At 55.1% G+C, this 17,932-nt stretch overlaps 9 protein-coding genes across 9 annotated transcripts; 2 read left to right on the top strand and 7 right to left on the bottom strand.

The window, feature by feature from the left end:
- Nucleotides 1–141: 141 nt before the first annotated feature.
- NUU61_006294 (DNA-directed RNA polymerase core subunit RPB5) lies at nucleotides 142–1,038 on the bottom strand (the record flags this gene model as incomplete). The annotated part of the gene is made up of 3 exons (XM_056656822.1): nucleotides 142–667; nucleotides 770–852; nucleotides 940–1,038. The coding sequence occupies 3 exons, from the start codon at nucleotides 1,036–1,038 to the stop codon at nucleotides 142–144; spliced, it is 708 nt and encodes a 235-aa protein (XP_056509622.1).
- Nucleotides 1,039–1,346: 308 nt separating this feature from the next.
- Nucleotides 1,347–3,073, top strand: bfr1 (putative nuclear segregation protein (Bfr1); the record flags this gene model as incomplete). Its single annotated transcript, XM_056656821.1, has 3 exons — nucleotides 1,347–1,460; nucleotides 1,619–2,788; nucleotides 2,855–3,073. The coding sequence occupies 3 exons, from the start codon at nucleotides 1,347–1,349 to the stop codon at nucleotides 3,071–3,073; spliced, it is 1,503 nt and encodes a 500-aa protein (XP_056509621.1).
- Nucleotides 3,074–3,485: 412 nt separating this feature from the next.
- On the top strand, nucleotides 3,486–3,924 carry NUU61_006292 (uncharacterized protein; the record flags this gene model as incomplete). Its single annotated transcript, XM_056656820.1, has 2 exons — nucleotides 3,486–3,507; nucleotides 3,590–3,924. The coding sequence occupies 2 exons, from the start codon at nucleotides 3,486–3,488 to the stop codon at nucleotides 3,922–3,924; spliced, it is 357 nt and encodes a 118-aa protein (XP_056509620.1).
- Nucleotides 3,925–4,599: 675 nt separating this feature from the next.
- NUU61_006291 (uncharacterized protein) lies at nucleotides 4,600–5,241 on the bottom strand (the record flags this gene model as incomplete). The annotated part of the gene is made up of 1 exon (XM_056656819.1): nucleotides 4,600–5,241. One exon carries the CDS (start codon nucleotides 5,239–5,241, stop codon nucleotides 4,600–4,602), a length of 642 nt encoding a protein of 213 aa, XP_056509619.1.
- A 439-nt stretch (nucleotides 5,242–5,680) lies between these two features.
- NUU61_006290 (glycoside hydrolase family 35 protein) lies at nucleotides 5,681–9,065 on the bottom strand (the record flags this gene model as incomplete). The annotated part of the gene is made up of 7 exons (XM_056656818.1): nucleotides 5,681–7,011; nucleotides 7,067–7,739; nucleotides 7,791–7,925; nucleotides 7,978–8,356; nucleotides 8,432–8,734; nucleotides 8,803–8,879; nucleotides 8,931–9,065. 7 exons carry the CDS (start codon nucleotides 9,063–9,065, stop codon nucleotides 5,681–5,683), a joined length of 3,033 nt encoding a protein of 1,010 aa, XP_056509618.1.
- Nucleotides 9,066–9,720: 655 nt separating this feature from the next.
- NUU61_006289 (tRNA (cytosine-C5-)-methyltransferase) lies at nucleotides 9,721–12,625 on the bottom strand (the record flags this gene model as incomplete). Its single annotated transcript, XM_056656817.1, has 4 exons — nucleotides 9,721–10,048; nucleotides 10,117–12,258; nucleotides 12,347–12,534; nucleotides 12,602–12,625. 4 exons carry the CDS (start codon nucleotides 12,623–12,625, stop codon nucleotides 9,721–9,723), a joined length of 2,682 nt encoding a protein of 893 aa, XP_056509617.1.
- A 442-nt stretch (nucleotides 12,626–13,067) lies between these two features.
- NUU61_006288 (mitochondrial processing peptidase) lies at nucleotides 13,068–14,736 on the bottom strand (the record flags this gene model as incomplete). The annotated part of the gene is made up of 5 exons (XM_056656816.1): nucleotides 13,068–13,458; nucleotides 13,520–14,214; nucleotides 14,277–14,354; nucleotides 14,409–14,534; nucleotides 14,590–14,736. The coding sequence occupies 5 exons, from the start codon at nucleotides 14,734–14,736 to the stop codon at nucleotides 13,068–13,070; spliced, it is 1,437 nt and encodes a 478-aa protein (XP_056509616.1).
- A 324-nt stretch (nucleotides 14,737–15,060) lies between these two features.
- NUU61_006287 (SDR family oxidoreductase) lies at nucleotides 15,061–16,029 on the bottom strand (the record flags this gene model as incomplete). The annotated part of the gene is made up of 1 exon (XM_056656815.1): nucleotides 15,061–16,029. One exon carries the CDS (start codon nucleotides 16,027–16,029, stop codon nucleotides 15,061–15,063), a length of 969 nt encoding a protein of 322 aa, XP_056509615.1.
- An 874-nt stretch (nucleotides 16,030–16,903) lies between these two features.
- On the bottom strand, nucleotides 16,904–17,884 carry NUU61_006286 (rRNA 2'-O-methyltransferase fibrillarin family protein; the record flags this gene model as incomplete). The annotated part of the gene is made up of 2 exons (XM_056656814.1): nucleotides 16,904–17,614; nucleotides 17,684–17,884. 2 exons carry the CDS (start codon nucleotides 17,882–17,884, stop codon nucleotides 16,904–16,906), a joined length of 912 nt encoding a protein of 303 aa, XP_056509614.1.
- Nucleotides 17,885–17,932: the final 48 nt, after the last annotated feature.

The following is a 17,932-nucleotide window of genomic DNA, read 5'->3' as shown; positions in this document are numbered from 1 at the left end:
ATCCTTGGAGAGCAGCGGGTGGAGTGGACTTGTACGCGGTTGGTGTTGGTTCCCTTGATCCCCTGGCCCGCGCGAGAAAGCAAGGCCACTCTTTCATGTCGAAAATAATTCCTGAAGACAGTTTGCCTAGTCTTCTCAACCTTAAATCACCCACCGGTAACTGGCATACCGACCAGCGGTCTCACTCTTGCGGATAATCTTGACGACCTGACCGCGGCGCAGACCGAGGTACCGAGCAACGGGATCTGACACTTGCATGCGCGGCAGCTGCGACTCCTTCAGGCGGTACCGCTCCAACAGCCGGAGCTTCTCCTCGGGGCTGAGGAGGACGTGCTTGGGGACGAGCTCGTGGCGGGTGATGTTGACCAGCAGGTCCTGTTCCTGGAAGTGCTCGCAGATGCGGCCGGGCACACCGCTCAGCAGGCGCACGGCCGAGGGAGAAATGGGAGTTTGGGTGATGAAAATGCCGGTGTGGTAGTTGCTCTCGTCGACGAGGTGGTTGAACGCGCGCACTTGCTTCGTCCCCACGCCCGAGGCATCGGGGCAAAAGTCGACGTAGATTGTGCCGCAGTCGGGCTGCGGGTTGGGGTTCGATTTGTTCGGCAGCGGCGTGTACTTGGTCTTCATGGATTCGGTGGGGCGGGCCTGGATTTTCATCTTGGTGCGGCTGCGTCGAGGAATAATGTTAGCCAATGGTTTAAGGTCAAAAGGTTGCTTTTCTCATTTCTTTTTTGAGTCCACCTCAATAGTTCCAGGAAGGGTCGCATACTCAGGGAAGCCCAACGGGTCTGAATATGTCTCGCGGAAGTCATCGAGCGAGATTTGCAATTCTTTGTCGGACACTTCGTAGCCCTGTCCCAATGCAAATCGCAGTCAGCCTCAAGTACAGACACATTCGGTACGCCCTGGTTGATCAGGGACTTAGCGCAAAGTGCCTACCCGGTCCGCAAGCAATTCATAGACCGTCCGCCAGGTGCGCCAAAGCCGGGTCATTTCGCGGTCGGCATCCGCCGAGTGGCCGGGAACATCTCCATCCATTATCGATTGAGAGCCCCGAGAGATGATATAAAGACAAAAGTAAGGGTCGCAGCAAAAGGCACACCAAGTGATTCGGCGTGGGGAGCTCCGGTGGAAAACTAAAAAAAAAGTGAAGTCGAAAAATCGGCGGGAACTTTCTGCCAGCGACACCTTTTAGGCGGAGAAACTGACCGAACCACTTTATCGCGCCAGACTCCCCTTTTATTTTTGTGGCTCCCTCTGTTCGTCTTGATTCTCCGGTGAACCAGAGACCTTTCGTCTGTTTTTTTCTTTTTCCTTCCTTTCTTCTCTTCTCGCATCTTTACACAATGGCCGAGACTGCTTCCGAGCCTCGGGCTAAGCCCACCAAGCCCGATGAGGAGGCCTACAAGGTCAATCTTGCACAAGCCGAAAAGGAACACGCCGCTGCTCAAGAAAAATTGGTATGATTTGGAGCCTATTTCTGTGATTTTCATCGTTGGGCTTCTCTAAGCATTGTGTGGGGGAACCGCCAAGATTGTCCTCGACCCGGACGATCATGCCCTCATTTCGAGTCTCCGTTTGTTGTCGAGTCAATTCGCTAACGTGCGCAACCTACTAGAACCAAATCAAGGCCAAGTTGGAGACCGCCAAGCCGAACAACCAGGACTCGCCGACGGCCAAGAAACAGCAGGAACTCCGCGCCGAACTGTCATCGATCCGCCAGAAACAGCAGGGCTTCAAGTCCTCGCGGTCCAGCACCCAGGAGAAGATCAATGCCCTGGACTCGACTCTGAAGGCTCGCATTGCTGAGCAGAACAACTCACGGGGTCGCATGTCGTTCAAGAATGTGGAGGAGATCGACCGGGAGATCGCCCGCCTCGAGAAGCAGGTCGACTCGGGCACCCTGCGTCTTGTGGATGAGCGCAAGGCCCTCTCTGATATCTCAAACCTGCGCAAGCAGCGCAAGAACTTCGCGGGCTTGGACGAGGCCCAGAAGGGGATCAATGACCTGAAGGCGCAGATCGCTGACCTCAAGAAGACCCTCGACCACCCGGAGTCTAAGGCGCTGAGCGACAATTACACCGAGATCCAGAAGCAGCTTGATGCCATCAAGGCGGAGCAGGACGGTGTTTTCAAGAACCTGAACGCACTGCGGGACGAGCGCACCAAGCTGCGCAACGACCAGCAGCAGAAGTACTCAGCTATTCGCACGATCAAGGACAACTACTTCAAGGCACGCCGCGCCTACAAGGAGTACGAGGACGAGGCCTGGCGCATCCGCCGCGAGCGCCAGAAGATCGAGCGCGAGGCCTTTGAGCGCGAGAAGCGGAAGAAGGTAGCCGACAAGAAGCTGGAGGAGGCCTCGCACCCGGCCTTTGCCGACGAGATCCTCACGGGCCAGGGTCTCATCCGCCACTTTGACCCCGCCTACAACTTCGCCGCTCTGGGCTTGGATGATAAGAAGACCGAGGGCAGCAACTTCCGCGCCGGGGTCGGCCGCACTGTGGACTCTTCTGACCTAAAGGGCATGCGGGTGGTGCGCAAAGAGGACCGTGAGGACGACTACTTCGCTGGTACTGGTGGCAAGAAGGGGAAGAAGGGAAAGAAGGTTGGCGCGGCCGGTGGTGCTGAGGCATCCAAGTTCAACATGAACGTCGGCATTATCGAGGACTTCGCCAAGGTCAAGATCGACCCGCCCATGAACCAGTCGGACGTCCCGGCCGCGGTTGAGAAGCTGGCCGCCAAGATCACCGAGTGGAAGAAGAACCAGGCCAGCAAGACTGAGGAGGTAAGTTTCCCATCTTTTTTATGTCATAGAGACCAGCAACTAATCGGTTCTTTTCTTTCATTGCAGAACATCAAGAAGGCCAAGGAGGAAATCACCCGCCTGGAGGAGGAAGAGGCGAACATCCCCCAGGCCAATGGCCGGGCCACCGACGCCGGGAAGAAGCCCGCGCGCGAGAACGGAACTAACGGTGCCCCGACTGCGGAGGCGGAGCTGACGCAGGAGAAGGACGCGGTGGCGGATGCTGCGGATGAGCTCAAGAAGGCGTCGATCGAGGACAAGGCATAGGAGGGAGGGGTCATTCTCTTTGCATTGTGCATATATATCCTTTTGATACATGGACAGCGCGCTCATTGATTCAAAAGTTATTGGCTGTTCTATTTCCTAGAAGCATCAAGATTGTCTCTGTAACATTTTTGGAGCATCCAAGAAGCCAAGAATTTCGCCGAGGTCCATGACTCAGCCGAATCCCCGTGCGCCACTCGACTGCGAATTCGGCTGCCTCTCGTTTGCCTCTGCTTTTCTACCCAAATCTCGCTTGAAGAGAACTTCTTCCTCTTTTCTTCATTTTATCGACTGGTCTGACTTGGCTCCTTCAATCACATCCTCATCGCGACAGAATTAGCCCCCATCCACTCCCTCAACCATCCCCAGATCAGCATCAGCACTAATTCGACAATCTCCACATCGCTCCTTCACCATGTCCTACAACAAGCCAGTACGTACCTTTTATCCACTCCAACCAATTCCCTCAAAATCATATAAAAGTATATAATTCGTACATCACACTAACACTTAAACCAGACCAGCCCACCCCCGCCTACCCAGCACCCGTCCAAGACCCGGGCCTCTACCACCCGAACTCGCCGCCGCCGCAAGGCACCGCCCAGGACTACTACTACCAAGGCGGTCAGGGCTACTATCCTCCGCAGCAGAACTACGGCGCCCCGCCGCAACAACAGGGCTACTACCAGCCCCAGGGCCAGCCCATGTACTACCCGCCGCAACAAGGGTATCCGCCGCAACAGCAGGGCTACTATGCCGGGGACCGCGGAGGCGGGTCCTCTGGTGCTGGTGGGATCTGTGCCGGTATCATGGCGGCGCTGGCTTGCTGCTGCTGCTTGGATATTATCTTCTAGAGAGGCGGGTTGACGTGGAGAGCAGAGGGGAAAGAAGATACTGGGGTGATCCATTTCTTTTTCTTTTTCCCTTCTTCTTCTTCTTCTTCTCCGACGTTGGTTTTCAAGGACTGCCACCTTGAAGAAAATGGGGTGTTCTCGCGGGCATTTGTGGAGACCCCTATGAAAAACGGGCTTCGACATAGACCTGTGCCAGCGGCAGAGCTGTGTTGTTTCGGACGGCGTTCCCTAGGATCTTGGCTTGACTTTGGACTTTTCTTCTCCTTTACTTCCTGGTTTTTGTCGAGGCGGGAGAAGGTCTCTTCTTTTATCGTATATATTCTTGGCTTTTATCACTAATTGCTGGCGCATGAGCAGGACACGGCGTATCTGGGCATTGACCCAGGTTTTCGGGTGATCCAATTGTACTATCATTCTCCAACGTTTTTTGCAGGTGTAGTTGCAGTAAGATACACCAGGGACAGCTCGTAGGATAGCAATGAGAATAATTATTATGGCAACATTGTATATAAACCACATGGCTTCGTACATGACCGGGGCATATCATAAACATCAAGACAACCAGCAAAGCAGACGAAAATAAGGAGGGCATCGTATCGACAGGGGGTATCGCAAAACAAAAACTAGAAAAGGGACAAGCAGTGCCATAGAGATGTAAACCGTATATCAGCAAGATCACCGATACCGACTCCCATACTCGCTGCCACCCCCATAATCATAAGGATCAACAGTGCGATACGCAGGCCCACCACGTCCGCTCCGCATTCTCCTTGGCGGCAACGGCGACGCCGACGAAGGCGCCGAAGACTCCTCCTCAATAACCTCCACAACATCCCCGCGATCATCCGTCGTCGTCGTCCCGGTAACGGAATCCTCCTCCACCACAACACGATCCCGATCCCGTTCCCGCCGCGACGGCGCCGGCCTGCGCCGCTCGCGCTCCTCCATCACCTCGACGATATTATCGCTGCGGCGCCGAGGGCCCGACGGCCGCGAACGCCGGCTGCGCACCTCGACTACTTCCTCCTCGTCGATCGAGTCGCTGCTGATGCCGCCGCCGCGGGCGCGTCCGCCGGGGTTCAGTGTCAGGAAGATGAGGTAGAGGAGGAGCACGAATCCGGCTACACTGCCGAGCACGATCCCGACGACGGTGCCGGCGGGTGGGCTGGAGTTGAGGCGGCCGTAGGAGGCTGGGATCGAGACTGTGTGGTAGCGTTTTTGGAGCGCGTTTGAGCTTAAAAGAAGTGGGTGGTCCATGTTAAATGCGGCTGGTTTGGGGTCGCTTAGGTCCCCTCCTGGGAGAGGGATTGAGGCCATCTCTTGCCCTTTTTTTTTTTGGGCTGTGTTGTGTGTTGAGGTGGTTTGGTGGTGGATCAAAGAGTGTGGATCAGAGGTGCTGGTTGTCAGGCACTTGGGCTGCTGCGGAACTGAGGGTTGCGAAGGTCAGTCGGAGTAAAGTATGCCTTTGCGCCGCTGTGAAGAGAGGATGTGGGAAGTTGAAAAACAGAAGAAAAGAAAACAAATAAAGAAGGCTGGGGGCTGGGATCTGCGAAGTGGGACGCTCCACTCTGTGGATGTCAACAAGATTGACGTCGAGGCAGACCACGCCCTAAATTAGATCGGAAAATGGAAAATAGATTCAAAGGACAAAATGAAGATGAAAAGTCTGTAGGTTAAATGTTTACTTGTTAACTTGGGAGTAAACATTTCTGCTAAATAGCAACTACTTCCATCAACATCCACAGATCCCGATTCCTCAGTACGCGCCTTTCCTCTTTTCATATTTCGGCTGCTCAGCCGGCTCGACCTCGCCCAAAGCCGTCAGCACAGGCGTAGTATGCACCAACTCCAGCTTCTCCAACTTAGCCCCATGCGCATCCTGCGCCCACAAGCTCAAAGCAATCCAATTGGAGCCACGATAATTCAAAATACCCTCTGGCACAGGGAAGCTAGTCTGCGGACCAACATTATTGACATACTTCCCGTACTGGTAGCCATTCACATAGATCTGGACGCGGTACGCGGCCGGCGGCACAGAAGAGTTCCCGAAATTGAAGTACAGTGGAACGTCCCAGCCACGGGGTAGATCCAGGTCCAGACGTGCACTGTAGAACCCGATCCCGGGCGCTGACAAGCCACGGAATGGGCTGGCGGCCTTCCAGTGTCCAGCTGGTGGCTGTGGCTGGTGGAAGCCCTGACGCTCGGCGTACAGCCCGCCTTCGTTCAACGGACCGCGGACGGAGTCGCGGTAGTCCTCGCCGCCCAGATTGCCGGTGAGTTTCCAGGTGATATCGCGTGCTGACCGACCTGATAGACGGTAGTCGAGGATCCCGCGTGGATGCTTCATCTCCTCGGCACCGGGGGTCCAGTTCTCGTCCAGCCCCATGTTGTCCATCACCACCGTCAGCACGTACGGCTTGCCCGATTGCAGTCTCGGGAGCTTGTATGTGGCGTTGGAGTCCATGTCCTTGTCAATTCCCGTCCATGAACCGACGAAGTTTTTGTTTAGCCAGACGGAACTGCCAAATGCCGATCCGCCCTGTGTGTGCACGAAGAACGTCTTCTCGTTGCCCGTGGCTACAAAGTGGCCCCGATAGATGAGCGTTCCACTGTGGAAGCCGTAGTCGGACGAGTAGAGCGATGTCGGCGTCTTAAGCGGGTTTGCACTGTTGTCGGTGTGGGTGTGGTCCGCAGCATCCCAGACAGAGTCGTCGTACGAGTCTTGGATCTCGGGCAGAGTATCAATGTACTTCCAGTCCAAGTCCTTCAGGGATGGGAGGTCAATCTTTGGCGCCTTGTACTCGACACTACTGGACCAAATCCCATTCTTGTCGACCTTGACCGAGGCCCTTTTGTCGTTGATGACGAGCTTCTTCGCTTTGGCTGGAGCCCCAATCACCTCGACCGGTGTGGTGACGTTGAAGTCGGCTGTGAGGTGGAGGTCACTGCCCTGCAGATATGCAGTACGCACGAGATATCCGGCCTTGACGATGATGGACGAGGCAGTATTCTTCTGGGAACCAAGACCAGGTACCTTGCCTTTACTAGGGACCTCGGGCACCCAATATTTGTGGGCGGAGTTCCGGTCTAAGGGGTTGGTCAGTATACAATGAGATACTTCAATACCTCTTAGAAGACTTACCGAGCAAGAAAATCCTCAGGTCGCCCACCCTGACGATGCGACGAGTGGGGGAGACATCCCAACCAACAACAACTGCTTTACCCACCTGTTTGGATGAGATCCCAGACGACGACCCTTCCAAAACAGACATCTTTCCCTTTATAGAGACAGCCAGTTCGTGATGCTCGCCCTCGCCGCCGTATAGAATGAGCACCTTATAGTCACCCAGCTTCTTCCATGTGAAGACCTCGGCCGTGGAGTAGAGAAGATGAGTACCCGCGATATCATAGTCCACGACATGAATCTTAGAGTCGCGGCCATTAAGCGTGAGGCTTCCTCCCAGCTGTGGGATCGTCAGACGACCAGTGCTGGTAGGTATCTTGAGCTTATAGTCGACGGACTTTTGGCTGGAGTAGTCATTGTGCCGGACCACGAAAAACGAGGACGCCGAGCTGTTTCGCCCAAGCAGAGGCGTCACGGCCAGGTCAGCCAAGTTCGTATACTCCGACGTAGTCAAGTTTCCCGGCGTGGTCACTAGATATGAGGGTGACACTTTGGCGAAGTTTGCAATCAGTTTGAGCTCGCTGTACTTTTCACGAGTAATATTGCGCGACTCGGTAATTGGCGAGCCATAGTCGTAGGATGTGTATCCACCGGGATGGCCCAAGTTGCCCCAGTTGGTACCGCCAAAGGCCTGCTACTGTTAGATTTTCGAGTGCATGTTCCAGGGCGATTATCGACTTACCATGTACAGGTTCAGAAAAGCGACCCCAAAGCTGATATCATTCTTGTAAAATACCCGCTCAAACTCGTGGTTCACAAGAGCAGCACAGGCCGCAAAGCCAGGCCCTCCCCACGGATCGAAAGCACCGGCTTGGAACTAGACAGAGGTCGGCCTAGATCGATTCCCTCGGCAAACAAGGCCAACTTACCTCAACCAGAGAGTACGGCGTAGATGGACTCTGCTTCATGTGCTTGGAGTGCCAATTAGTCGGCAGTTTGCCCTCTGGCCACACAGTTGGGTTTGCACAGTCGAAACCAAGAGGATAACCATCATGCCCGTAGATATCCACCTCCCCTTTGCCCGTACCTGGCGCATTGGTGCCGCTAGCAGAAGCATCATTGCTAATCAACGGCACCACGATCCCAGCCTCGCGGGCTTGGTCCTCGACATACTGCATGTAGTCTCCGTCTGGGAAGTCGATGCCACAGCAGCCATTCGTATATTCGTTTTCGGGCTGGTAGAGGATAATAGGCCCGCCATTAGTAATTTGGGCTTTCGCAACAGTCGCAGCAACATGGGTGATGTAACTAGCCACATGTAAGTAAGCTTTCAAGACATTCAGACTGTATGATATCAATCCCGTGGGGAGTAGGATCACGTACTTATCGGTGGACTTGAGGTATGCTTTGTCGCTGGAGCGCAGCTTCCCATTCACGCGCTGAAGCCAGCCCGGAAACCCACCACCCGATACTTCGGCATTAACATAGGGACCGGGTCGAGCTAAGAGATAAATTCCAGCATCTTTAGCCGCGTCGAAAAACGGCTCCAGTGCGAAAATGCCCTCGGCGCTATAGTGGCCGGGCTTACCCTCGAGCAAAGCCCAATCAGTGTAGAAAGATACACAGTTGAACCCCAAGGCCTTGATCTTCTGGAAAACATCAATCCAGAGCGAGAGGACCGGTAAACTAGAATATAAAATGAGTTCATATCTTCAGATCAAGGAAGTAACTGGTCGGTATATCTCAGGACCTACCGGAAGGGATGAACTTCACCACTGAAGAGCATGATCCTCTCACCATTGACAAAGAGCGAGTCCTTGTCCCAAGTCACCTACTGTGGTCAGCAGCGTCACACCATTCTCGTCCGAAGATTCAACAGTACATGGTTCTGAAGCAACTCCCGTTTCGCTGGATCCGGATGCTCGATCAGAGTGAAGCCATTCAGTTTATGGCTAATAGCCGCTCCAGCAGCCTGAGCCGCTAGACATGCGAGTGCCCCGATGGATAGGAGCTTCATCGTATAGCCCGAACCAGTTTCCAACTATGTTGTAAGAAACAAGAGTTCAAGAAAGAATGGTGTTGATCCATGCAAGGGACCAGCACCGGTTCATATAGAAAACCAACCAAACGACCATAGCAAATGACCCCTCCACCTGCCTCCAAAATCACAAATCCAGGACGCGCGATTTTCCGACTTGTGCCTTGATCCTGCAACAGGAGCATTAAATGACAAGCCATTCGTAGAGATATAGAGAGAAAGTGGAGACTCCCAGGGACGATCTCCCCGCAACTCCATCAGACGCGGGGGTTCCACCGCAATTTTTCCGCATATCGCAGCGCCGAGCTTGCATGTCGTCATTTTGCAAATATTCGGCGGGGAAGCTGGTCTGAACTGGAATTATCCGAGTTGCTCATTCTCTGACTCTCCCGAGGATTGCCCGAGGGTGAGGAAGGTGAGGGAGGAAACCTCGAGGGTAAAGGTGGATCTTACAATGGAATACAGAATATGCAAGATACGTAGTTATACTCACAATATCCCTAAAGCAGAAATTCTCCGTGAGTCTCGATTTTTTAGTACATTTGAGTGACGATTCCTCTCTCCGTAGATCCATGGATGATTTGCATGTAACATGGTAAAATCAAAGGCGCCAATCCTCCTAGTTTTCAATGAGCTAAACAGTCGTGTTGAACCGATCCTCCTCGTCGCCCGCCTTGGTCCAAGTCTCCCGGGTATCCGTGTGCTCCTGTTCATCCTGGCCCAGCTGCGCGTTCTCCTTTTTCAGCACTGCATCTTCCGCCTGGGCGGTGTTCTCGGCCGGCAACTCCACGCCCGACGTGTCCGGGGTTGCAGTGGCCGGCAGGTCCCGCTTCTTGATCGCGGGGTTGACGAGCGGGGTGTCGTCGTTGAAAAGACGCAGCAGCATGGCGCGGCGGTCCTCCTTGGGCAGCATGAGGTTCAGGGAATGGAGCGACCGCCACAGAGGGAGCACCATCCGCTCACTGTTACTCAGTTAGCAAGACAAGATTAAACACTGGTGAGAAGAAATTCAGGGGATTCTAGAACATACGTGAGACCACCCTCTGCTGTGCTGGCTTCAATGCGCAGAATGCTGCAACCCATGGGGATATCTTTCACCTGCCCGCCAATCTCGCCCAGAGACTTCCAGCCGCCATCGTCAACCTTGGGGAACATCTCCACGAGGAGGCGGTGGAGAGTCTCTCTCTTGGTCAAAGTAATGGCGCGGGCAGGCCCAAGCCAGGGCTCGGCGATTTTCAAGCCCTCGGTCTGAATGCGCCACCGGCAAACATCCTCGCGCTGCACATCTTGCTTGACGAACATCTTGACACCGCAGTGGACAAACTTCATACCCTGACCCTCGTTGTGAGTGAGAATGTCCCGTGCCAGGGCAGTGGTATAATAGACCGTCCGGGTAGGAAGACCCTCGAGATTGCGGACCATGAACCGGTCTCGCGGGAACCGGTCGTTCAACTGGTAGAACTCGTAGACAGGCACAAGCTCTTCGTGGTAGGGGTCCAAGTACTTGAAGGGCTCCTCTTGGCGTACACCCTTCTTCTTCTTCAGAGCCTGCTCCTGTGCGGAGGAAGCCTCCTGAGGGGCGGCTGTGGTGGTAGCGGGAGTCCTCTCGCCCGGTGTATCAATGTTTTCGGTTTCAACCGAGGTGGCAGGGCGGTGGATCGGACGGTCACCCACCAGAACCTCGCTGCCATTTTCAAGCTTGGTCCTCTTGGCAGGAAGCTCCTCTTCAAGGTCATCTGCCTCGCGCTTCGAAGGTGAAGCAGGGCCCGGAGCAGAAGCATCCAAGGTCGCAGTGTACGGCAGCTGGTGGGTAGCCTCGGCGACAGTTGCGTTCTTGGCAGCCTCTTCCTGGGCCTCCTGGTCGGGGACAACAAGCTCATCCAAAGTCTCGAGCTTTTCCAAGGGCTTCCCATCTCCGTTCTTCTTCTTAGAATCCAGCTCCGCAGCGAGGGCCGCCACAGAAGCCTTGGGGATAACATTAGAAGTATCCTCTGACTTGGCACGAATTTCGGACGTCTTTTCAAGGACCGTGATGAAGAAACCACCGGTGTCCTGCAGATGGGAGTACACCCGCATGCACCGGTCGAGCGGCAGGTTAGCGTTGTCGCCCTTCGGCGGGAACATGCCCTCGGCCAGTCGGGCCAAACCGCTGATCCCTTGCTGGTCGCGGTGCTCCTCGACCTCCTTCCAGTTGCCCCAGATGCGGCCCTCGCGGTCCATCACCTTCCAGTCTCGCAGACCAGACTTCCTCTTCAGGCCGGGCAGTTCTTGGCTGCAGTCAACGATCTTAACCTTGTCGGCGCCGCCGCAGCGCTCAATTGCACTGGCAATGACAGCCTCGTTCTCGATCGGGTTCATACTGCATGTCGAGTAAACGACCCGACCGCCCACCTTCAGCATCTGCAGCGCACGAACCAAAATCCGCGCCTGGGTGGCGTGGAGTCCCAGGGCGTTGCCGGGAGTCCAGTCCTTCCAAAGACTGACATTCTTGCGAAGGGTGCCATCGCCCGAGCAAGGAACGTCGGCCAGGATGCGGTCAAACTTGAGATACCTGTTCTTCTGCGGCGTGTCGTCGGTGCTGGGCGGCGGGGGCAGCTTGATGGAGGGGTACAAGGTGGCATCGTGGTTTGTGACGATCAGATTCGGCGAGTTCAATCGCTTCATCTGATGGATCAGCATGTGAGCACGCTTGTAGTCGCTATCGTTGGCGATCAGCAAGCCAATGCTGCGGCCGTCGTCGTTGAGTCCCTCGGGACCAAGAGGTTCCGACCCAGCATTGCCATCCTTGATTTCCTGGGCAGCCTGCAGAATGGACTCCTCCTCGCCCGCATGAAGCAGCTCCATCAGCTGCGCAGACTTGCTGCCCGGAGCAGCGCACATGTCCAGAACAGTCATGCCGGGCCTGACATCGATCAGAAGAGGCGGGATCATGCTAACCACCTCCTGGCGGCTGATGTTCCCCACCTCTGTCTCGGCCACCAGAAACTTCTGGAACGAGGCGAATGGCGCGAAGCGGCGGATAACATTCTTCGGGGTGGTCATCGACCAAGCGAGCTGGTCCGGGTACCATGTCACAGGCCGGGGCGGCTCAACGAACTCGCCCTCGTACTTGATGGAGGTGATCTCGGGGATATAGAAATCTTTGAGGCGTTGCTGCACAGCGAGCGCATGCCTGTATATGTCCGATGCGACCGTTAGAATCGTACAAAACCCTTCCAGGCACAATGCGCAGTGTGATCCGCAGATTGCGCATGACGTACCCGCGCGAGCCCGTGAACCGAAAGCTGTTGGGCAAATCCTTTCGCAAAGTCGCCCAGAACACTTCTTTCTCTTCCTCGGGGATAAACTCCGGCTCATTGTAGTAGCGCTCCAGCTTCTCGTTTTCCCTCTTATAATCGTTCCATTGAGAGCGCGTACGGCCGCCGCCGCCGCCACCACGACTGCCGAACTGGAAGAATCAAAAAATATCAGTACGACTGAAATAATTGATACTTAAATAATGTGAGCCGACTCACCCGCTTGCCTCCACGCTTGCCCATTGTCTCGTAGTATAATGTTCTTGGATCAAGAGGTGCTCTCCGTCAAAAATTATCGGTTCCGGAAAAATGAGGCGGAGGGACGGAGGTTTAGTAAGCACATATTAGCCTGGAGCTCACCTGGAGAAGGCGAGCAATAAGCATGATAGCTAAAGTATCCCTTCATTTTGATATTCTACATAGAACAATACGGAAGAAATAGAAGAGGAATTGCATTTGAGACAAAGGAAATCAGTTGGCCTGTCTGCCACACCAAGGGCGACAGACTATATAGTCTACTATGGCAAACCATTAATTGCTATTTGACACACAGAATTGGGATCTAACAAAACCCCCAAAGGCAATGATTGATAGTACATTCAAACCAGAGCCACCAAGCCCCGAAGAAAGTCTTCAGGCGGTTGAGTGGCTTTTCTTTCACGCGCAATCAGTCCTCTCACAGAACTCACGACAGGTTGCGGGCCATGTCGTTGCGGAGGCGCTGGTAGTCGTAGATACCCTCAATGCTGCCGACGGCGCTCAGGGCGAGGTCCTGGTCCCACAGCTTGCGAGTGGCAAAGTCCATGACATCCTTCTCGGTGATCTGGCTCACAGCACGCTCAATGTCCTCGGCGCTGTGGCGGCGGCCAGTGGTGATGATCTGGCGGCCAATGTCCTCGGCGACGGCGGTGGTGCCGTCCAGAGAGAGGAGGATGGAAGCCTTGAGCTGAGCCTTGGCGCGCTCGACCTCGGCGGCGCTGACATTGTTGCAGAGACGAGTCCACTCGCGCAGGGTGAAGTGAATCAGGTCATCAAGCTGCGTCAGGTTCTCGGAAACAAGGTAGATACCCCAGAGACTATGATTTCAGTAGGTCAGCGCACGGTCCATATGCCCACTATATCGTTTCCATAACTTACCCAGTGTCGCTGTAGCTGGTGGAGAAACTCATGAAGCTGTTGGCGAGGTTGTGGTGGCTGACGTGGGAGCTGAGCTTGCTTCCCAGGAAGGGCGACTGGCCCATGGCACGGTCCCAGTTGCCGACGATGGCCTGGGTAACCAGAGCAGTGAAGTAGTCGTCATCCTTCCAGCTGACACCCTCGACAGCGAGCGCAACGTGAGCCGAGTGGAGAGTGTCGTCGCGGACCCGCACCTCGGAGCCGATGAACTCGGGGGTGCGCTTCTGCTCAGCGGTGAGAGCCTGGGCAGCGGAGGTCGGGGGCTTGCTGGGGAGGGAGCCGAAGTGCTCCTCGGCCAGTCTCACGAGCTGCTCGTGGGGGATGCCACCAGCACCAACCAGGACCATACGGTCGGCGGTGTAGTTGGTCTTGATGTAGTCGGTCAGGTTGTCCCGGGAGATGGTCTGGATGTTCTCCTTGGGGCCGAGGATGGTGCGGCCGAGGGGCTGGCGCTGGAAAGCGGTGGCATGCAGGTGGTCAAAGACAACCTCCTCGAGCTGCTTGTCAACCTCCTCCTGCTCGCGCAGGATCACATCGCGCTCACGCTCAATGGCACCGGGCTCCAGCTTCGAGTTCTGCAGGATATCGGCGAGGATGTCGACGGCCTTGGGAACATCGGAGTTGAAGGACTTGGCATAGTAGACGGTGTTCTCCCTCTGCAAATGCAATTAGTACGAGTTGGGGTAGGCTTTTCGTGTGGAGAGTTTCCCGGTCGTACCGAAGTGTAGGCGTTGAGGTGAGCACCCATGTTCTCGATCTCGAGTTCCAATTGGTGCTGCGATCGCTTGTTGGTGCCCTAACAATCATCGTCAGAAAGTCGCTCTTCCACCCAGAATTCATGGGAACAAACCTTGAAAGCAAGGTGCTCGAGGAAGTGCGCGGTTCCGTTCGTCTTGTCAGTCTCTGCCCGGCTACCGGCATCGATCCACACGCCGACCGTCGAGGTCTGAGCCCATGGGGAGTGTTCCGTGGCAATCTAAAGACAGATCAGCGAATTTGCCATGCCATTGAAATAGTTGTGCGGGGCGTACGGTGAACCCGTTGGAGAGGGTGGTGGACTGGGTGGTGGACGGCAAGACCGGCGACGCAAAGCCTCGCTTCACGGGCTGGATGGACTTCAAAGCCGAGCGGCTGCGGAGAGCCTGATTGAGGTTGAAAGCTAAGCGCCGAGAAGCCATTGCGAAGTAGAGTGGGTGGGAGGGGGAAGGGGGGGATGGAGAAAAGAGCTGGAGACGCCCTGAGGTTGAAGTTCGCAAGTCAAATTGTTCGCCCGGCTCAGCCAATCACATGACCCGCTTTTCCAAACTGCCCTTCCGTCTCCCGAATCCTTCCTTTCCTCCCGATCGCCGGGGATTTGGGCTGATATTTACTCCTTTGTGTGAGTTCTCTTGGTTTTAAACATGTTTGGAATATCGTCTTTGTCCAAGAAAGCCTCAAATGTCCTTCTCTAGGCCATCTTCAAACACACATCAAATTCCACGGCTAATGATTGGCTCCTGCTACTATACAAATCCACTGGCAAATTGTCGGATATTGTCCACCAGGGGGATATCCGCCGCAAATCCCAGCTTGAATGCACGCTCCGTGCTGAACTGAGGCGTCCAAGATTGCACGATCTTATCGGTGGCCGCATCATACTTCTCCTCCACCAGCGCACGTCTCTCCTTGCCGCCAACAACCTCCAGCGCATCCAACATCTCTTGAATACTAACCTTTAGACCGGGGAGATTGACCGATCTCGACTCTCCAAAGGCCTCCTTGGGGACATCGCGCGCATGAACCAGGTTCTTGATCACCGTGTGTGGCGAGCAGATCCACATCTCCGTCTCCTTAGCCACCGGCAAAATGGCTTTTTTGCCATGGAAGGGCTCACGGATGATGTCGCTCGCAAAACTACTGGCCGCCTGGGTTGGATTTCCTGCGCGAACCGTCACTGTCGGAAGCCGCACGCATCGCCCGTCCAGGAATCCGCGGCGCGAGTAGTCGTTCAGCAACGTCTCGACGATGAGTTTCTGCGAGCCGTAGGAGGATGAAGGGACCGGCGGGAAATTTGTTTCGTCGATGATAAATCCCGGCGGTGCGGGCCCGTAGACGGCCAATGAAGACGTAAATACCACCTTCACGCCGGGCGTGATCGCACGTAGTCGGTCCAGGATGTGTCGCGTCGCATCGAGGTTGACCCGGATACCCAGCTCGAAGTTCGCTTCCGATCCTCCGGACATGATGCCATGGAGCAAGTAGACAGTCTCGTATGGGCGCGATGCGCTGATCAGTTCTTCCACCTCTTTGGGGTTGGTCAGGTCGGCCCGGACACTGGTGAGACGGCTGGCGTGATGTGTCGCAGACTCGGGAGTCGCCGGCTCAACGACATCGGTGATTGTCACTGTCGTAGAAGAAGGAGTGCTCGCAAGAAGGGCTGCAGCCAATTCCTGGCCGACGTACCCGCCGGCGCCGGTGATCAGAATGGACATGGTAATGAAGAAAAAAATCTCAGAAACTAAGGGACTCTATAGCGTGGTCAATTATTTCAGCGCATCTTCTGGCGGGCACACTCTCCCCTTCATATACTCGCCAACAAGAAAGACTCTGCGGGGTTGCAGCGGAGCAGCTCCTAAACCCCCACGCGCATTGTCACTCATAACTCAACATCGTCCAATGACAGCACCAGATCCCGGGACGAAGAGTCGGGAAAGAATATCTGCCGCAGCATTTCCGAGTGCATTTGGGTCTGGGCATGTCAAGGCCCCCGAGTCTCGGTGAGAAATCCGAGGACCGAACCACCCGCACTGCCCCCGTGGAGGGCACGGCGTAAGTCCGATGAGATGATCACGAAGAACCATTTAACATCTATGGATAATGGGAAAGAGTTTTGATTGCTGCGTGGGTGGCTGGAGATCAGCAGGAATTCTTTCTTTTTTTTTTTTTTTTTTCTTTCCGGTGAGATTGTTTTCGTTGCTCGGAGTATAGCCCTCGAGGTCTAGGAAGGCAAAATAGTACTAGATCGAGGGTCACTATCAACCAACCTCTACAGTAAAGAAGGGTCCTAAATCACAGAGACACAGAGCAGCTAGAATGGATTCATGCATGGGTTAAACACCCTTAGCAATACGTCCCCGTCTTCCACAAGTACTATTCACCATCTCAGATCAATAAGACACATTCCAGCGTGTACATTCCTCTCAAAATGAGACCTAAATTTTTGAGACGCAGCCAAAAGTACATGGGCAGAGACGAAAGCCTGGCACCGGAAAAGAGAACACAAAAAAAAGGCATTCGAAATACATCACAAACACGAGACGCCGGGTGAGAACATCAAAGAAGACATGAACCAAAGATTAGAAACCCTTATGCAGAGCGGTTGTAGATACCAGCAACGATACAGTGATCACGCTCGAAGGGCTCCAGAGTCAGCTGCTCCTTGGGCTTCAGCTTCTCCTCACGCATCTTCTGGACCTCCCGGGCGAACACCACCTCAGGCTTGGCCGTGCTGTCGATACAGTTGGCCTTGATACTGACAATGACACCACCGCCGGCCTTGAGGAACATGTGGGCATTCAGACCGACAATACGGGCCTGGTCGGGCTGGGCAACGTCGGCGAAGATGACATCAACCATGGGCACGAGCATGCGGTATCGAAGAGGGTGACGGGCGTCCTCGACAATGGGAATGACGTTGGTGCGGTGGGTAGCCATGCCAATTAGGTCACGGCCGGAACGGTGCGAGAACTCGACGGCGTAGACGTTGCCAGTGGGGCCAACAATGTCCGCGACGTGGCTGACCGAGGTACCGCTGGCACCACCCAGGTAGAGCACCTTGGCGCCGGGCTTCATGTAGATGTCGTCCAGACCACCCAGGATACCGGCAGCAAGCTTGCTGCGGAAGGGGTTCCACACACGGTATTCGACCTTGGTGACGGTGCCATCCTCCTGGGAGGGTGACTCGACGGAGATGCGCTTCTCACCGTACACGGCCTCACCGGGTGTCAAGTTCTTGGTCACAAGCAGATCCTCCTTACCGCCACGGGCAACGAACACACCGGCGTGACGGTGGGGCTCCTGTGCAAAGAAAGAAAATGTCAACCGCTGCGCTCGCTATCTCCAGAAAAAAAAAGCCCTAGCACTTACAATGATAACCTTGGCACCACCACGGGCACCGCTGGCACCGCCGCGACCACCACGACCACGAGGAGCACCGCGACCACCGCGGGGAGGGCCACCACGGCCGCGGGGAGCACCACCACGACCGCCACGGCCACCACCGAAGCCACCTGCAAACCAGAAAAAAAGCACCCCGATCAGCAAACCGAATTTCTCAATGAGCACCATCAACAATGTCATTCACAGTTATCAAGCCAGCATCAGGGCCAACATCGT

The sequence above is a fragment of the Penicillium alfredii genome (assembly GCF_028826965.1).
Source record: "Penicillium alfredii strain IBT 34128 chromosome Unknown utg000009l_segment0_segment0, whole genome shotgun sequence".
NCBI classification, from domain to species: Eukaryota; Fungi; Ascomycota; class Eurotiomycetes; order Eurotiales; family Aspergillaceae; genus Penicillium; species Penicillium alfredii.
The sequence above is the reverse complement of the archived record's forward strand: the minus strand, read 5'-3'. Positions and strand labels throughout refer to the sequence as shown.